The sequence below is a fragment of the Nestor notabilis genome, unplaced genomic scaffold, assembly GCF_000696875.1.
Source record: "Nestor notabilis isolate BGI_N333 unplaced genomic scaffold, ASM69687v1 scaffold3842, whole genome shotgun sequence".
In the NCBI taxonomy this organism is placed as follows: domain Eukaryota; kingdom Metazoa; phylum Chordata; class Aves; order Psittaciformes; family Psittacidae; genus Nestor; species Nestor notabilis.
This window is the reverse complement of record NW_009918634.1, coordinates 19,966-23,753: the sequence shown is the minus strand read 5'-3', so window position 1 is coordinate 23,753 and position 3,788 is coordinate 19,966. Positions and strand designations below refer to the sequence as shown.

The following is a 3,788-nucleotide window of genomic DNA, read 5'->3' as shown; positions in this document are numbered from 1 at the left end:
AGTGACAGCAGTAATCAATCCCATTTGTCCTCTGTCCTTAGCTAAGATTTGTTACACTCGAACCATTCTAACATACATTGTTAATACCAGCTTGTACTTGCAAGACAGGTGTTCATTGTTGGTTTCATAGCTTCATGTAAAATTGTAAACGTGAAGCTGTTTCATTTATGCTTAGATTGCTGTTACTTTAAATCCTACAGCAGAATGAGGCATCATATTTTATCAACAAATGTATAGTTAGGAAGGATTTTAAGGGACTGATGTGAGCCACATTTTACAAGGCACATCTTATTAGTAACTGCAGAGCCATGGTACGTAACTGAGGAAGATTATGAAAGTTGCCTATTGATTAGTATTGCATCCTGGCTGAAAAGGTCAGCTGTCTTAGTGTGATGATACATTTAACTGCATACATTTTAACAAATGTAGGCATATGGAAGGAGGTGGGAGAGAGTAGTTTATTCCTTTCCTAGAACTCTCTGAGACAGGTTGAGTCTCATCATAGCCTGCCCCTGCTTTTCTTACTGAAGTATAAGTTGCAGTCTGTATTTTGAAGGGTTTAGTCTTGTTAAAAACACATGCAGACATATTTCAACAAAAAAAAATACTAATTCTTACTTTACTAAGTTAGCAACACGGGCTGGAGAACGATGAGTTAGTACACTTGCTTGAACAACAGTTCAGCTGATGATATATTTAAAAGTAGTTTTGGATCAAAACTGTCTAATCATGCATGGAAATGTCAGCACACAATTACTGTAATCTAAGTAATTCTGTCTCTAGAGTATAGTGTCCTAAATTCAGGGTTAATGTTGTGAGAGCAGGTATATTGTCTGGTTAACTTGAAGAATAATTTTGAATACAGTCATTACTCAGCTATTAAGACAAGTACTTAAGATTCCCCTGCTAGATAGGTATGTGGTATCAATTTTATTTTAAACCATCTTCCTCTTTCACATGTAGGCTGATGCACCTAACCCAGGGCTTATTCCAGATGCAGATGCAGTAGGTGTAACAGTTGTGCTAATTACATGCACCTATCGAGGTCAAGAATTTATTAGAGTCGGCTACTATGTAAACAATGAATATACCGAAACAGAACTGAGAGAGAACCCACCAGTAAAGCCAGATTTTTCTAAGGTAAGACATGTTTTGTCCTAGTAATACATCAAAGGTACGCTTACAGAAAGAGGTTTTTAAGAAACTAAGACAAATCCCAAGTAATTTCATAAATTGCATGAAACGAGGCATCAAATAATGGAAAAGACTGTGGGGACAAACTAGAGGTGCCATGCAGTTTTCATAAATTTGGAGAACATCTTTATCTACAAGAGCTTCCACTGTCTTGAAGCCTTGGCTGAACTTGTTAGTTTGCATAAATGACTGGGAAATATTTACTGAGAGTATGCTTCCTTGGAGAACAAAATCAGCGTTACTACCAAAGCAAACTTTTCCAGTGATCAGTCTTAACTTTCATAATGGTGATAAGGTGCCATCCTCCAGTTAGCTATGTATTATCTTGAAAATGGTGAAAGACTAAGAGAAAGTGAGTGTTCTCCGTTTTGCTGCATACATAAATACCACATGTTGTCAAAGGAGAAGGAAGGCCAGCCATGATAATAATGTCTAGGCATGTCCACTGCCACAGTATTAATATCTTCCAAATCTAGGTACCGTTTTTACTTTAAAATTTTAGTAGACAAATTAAAATTCAGTTAGTTAATTCAATATAAAGTGTGGTATGGTAATTTAATATAAGGATGGGTTGTGCTCTTAAATGATGACAGACTGTTGGTGGAATTGGTACAATTATTGCAAGCACCATGAAGCTGGTGTGAAATTTTGTGAAGTACTGTGGTTGCAAAATCTTTGTGGGGGGTAGTAATTTGCTTTACTAAAAGCTTGCTTAAATAATAACCACTTGCACTTTATTTGCAGAGCTGTCATACAGCCTTGAACTCACTGAACAGTTAAAATAGCCTCTCAAGAAAGCAGTTATTTTTCTGAGTAGGATGTTAGAGTAACTGAACAAGTGGTGTGTTTCTGTAAGAATGTTTCTGATCCATGGATAGTAGCTGTAGATTACCTTTTCTTTTTATACATACAAAGCTATGGAGAGTAAAAGGAAAAGATCTATATGCATGTGAACTTCAGTTTGAGATGTACGCATTACATAACCCATATATTTTCTTCTCTCCCAGCTTCAAAGAAATATTTTGGCATCTAATCCCAGAGTCACGAGATTCCACATTAACTGGGAGGACAACTCTGAAAAACTGGAAGATGCAGAGAGCAGTAACCCAAATCTACAGTCGCTGCTTTCTACAGATGCATTACCTTCAGCATCAAAGGGGTGGTCAACATCAGAAAATTCATTAAATGTTATGTTAGAATCTCATATGGACTGCATGTGACTAACCACCATCATTTTGGTACTGTACATGTGTTAAACTGTAAAAACAACCAGAACTATTTCCCTCAAATTCCATAAGTACATAGTTGACAAGCAATGTGAAGAACTTGTTTTAAAACATCCTGTAGAAAAGTTTATATAAAAAAAGAAACCAAACAAACAGTATTTGAACAAATTGTGGAATATAAATACAACTATTTTTAAGTAATTGCCTTTTTTCTCTAATGTGTTATTCTATGTGGTCTAAACCAAACCTGATTAAAGTATATATACTGTCCCCCCTCCCCCTTTACGTTGTAAGCATTGTTAAAAGCTAAAAAACCCTGAAAGTTAAAAGCATTCAGGCAAAATGAAGGAATGCTGTGTCCTCATCTCTGATACACAGATTGCCAAATATAAAATGCTGTTTAATAGCAGCTTAAGAACAAAACTGTCATTATATGAAGTGCAAAGAAAAAAAGTATCTCATTTAAAAAAAAAAAAAAAAAAAAATCCAAAACTGTCCTCTTGCTGTGAAAGCAGACAGCACAGTGTAATTTTAGGTGCAGGCTTCTTTTCCTTTCAAGGCACATACTTGTTACTTAAAGCATGCAATTTGAGATTTACCATCTGCTATCTTGGATATATCCTGCTGCTGTGGTTTGTTAAGGATAGTGTTTCACGTGGATTTGGGCAAGTATCTCAGGAAAGAACCCTTTTCAGCCACCCTAATAGCACACATCATTTGGTGGAAGGGTTCAAGCAATTACTAGAAAATTGAAGCAGCATAAAGGAATAGCATGAGTCAAAAAAAAAAATAGCTCTTCCGCAAGATTGTGTATGACTGCAGATTGGTAAATTAATTTTCAGGTATGCTTTATTCCTGTAGTCTTTTTAAGTAATAAGGAAGTTGGATGCTTGCTTACTGTTTTTTGAAACATCTGGAATTTAAAACTTTTTCTCTCTGCCCTTTATGGCAATCCTAAGCATTGGTAAAAATCAAAATGCAAACTCTGTTGTGGCAGGCATGACACACTCTAGAATACATTGCCTGCCCTGAAGTTCTTGCACTGAGACACGCTATTACCTGAGGCATTCTTGAAGAAAAAAGAACTAAGCAGTAAACTGTAAAGACTTAAGACATTATTATGACACTAAGAATTTAGTTATTCATTCCAATCCTCCTTAGCCTTATACATTTACTGTGACTCTGTGTGCATTTAAAATTGTGATCTGTCATGTCAGATACAGGAATATAGTTCTGCTAGTTACTAGTAACCACCCAAACTGTGAAACCTTGGAGGGTCCAGACCTTTAAAAAAATAAGGTACATTTCATGACTGACAGTACAGCTCTAAACAGAACCCTTTCTCTTCTCTTTCTGCCTTCTTTCATA

The 3,788-nt window shown here is 36.0% G+C and overlaps 1 protein-coding gene across 1 annotated transcript in view; it reads left to right on the top strand.

Moving 5' to 3' along the window:
- ASF1A (anti-silencing function 1A histone chaperone) overlaps positions 1 to 2,621 on the top strand; it is a 6,027-nt gene extending 3,406 nt beyond the window's left edge. The window contains exons 2-3 of the mRNA XM_010009810.1: positions 964 to 1,140; positions 2,202 to 2,621. Coding sequence (XP_010008112.1) covers positions 964 to 1,140; positions 2,202 to 2,414 — 390 coding nt within the window. The 3' untranslated portion in view covers positions 2,415 to 2,621. The remainder of the gene's footprint in view (positions 1 to 963; positions 1,141 to 2,201) is intronic.
- The last annotated feature ends 1,167 nt before the right edge of the window (positions 2,622 to 3,788 follow it).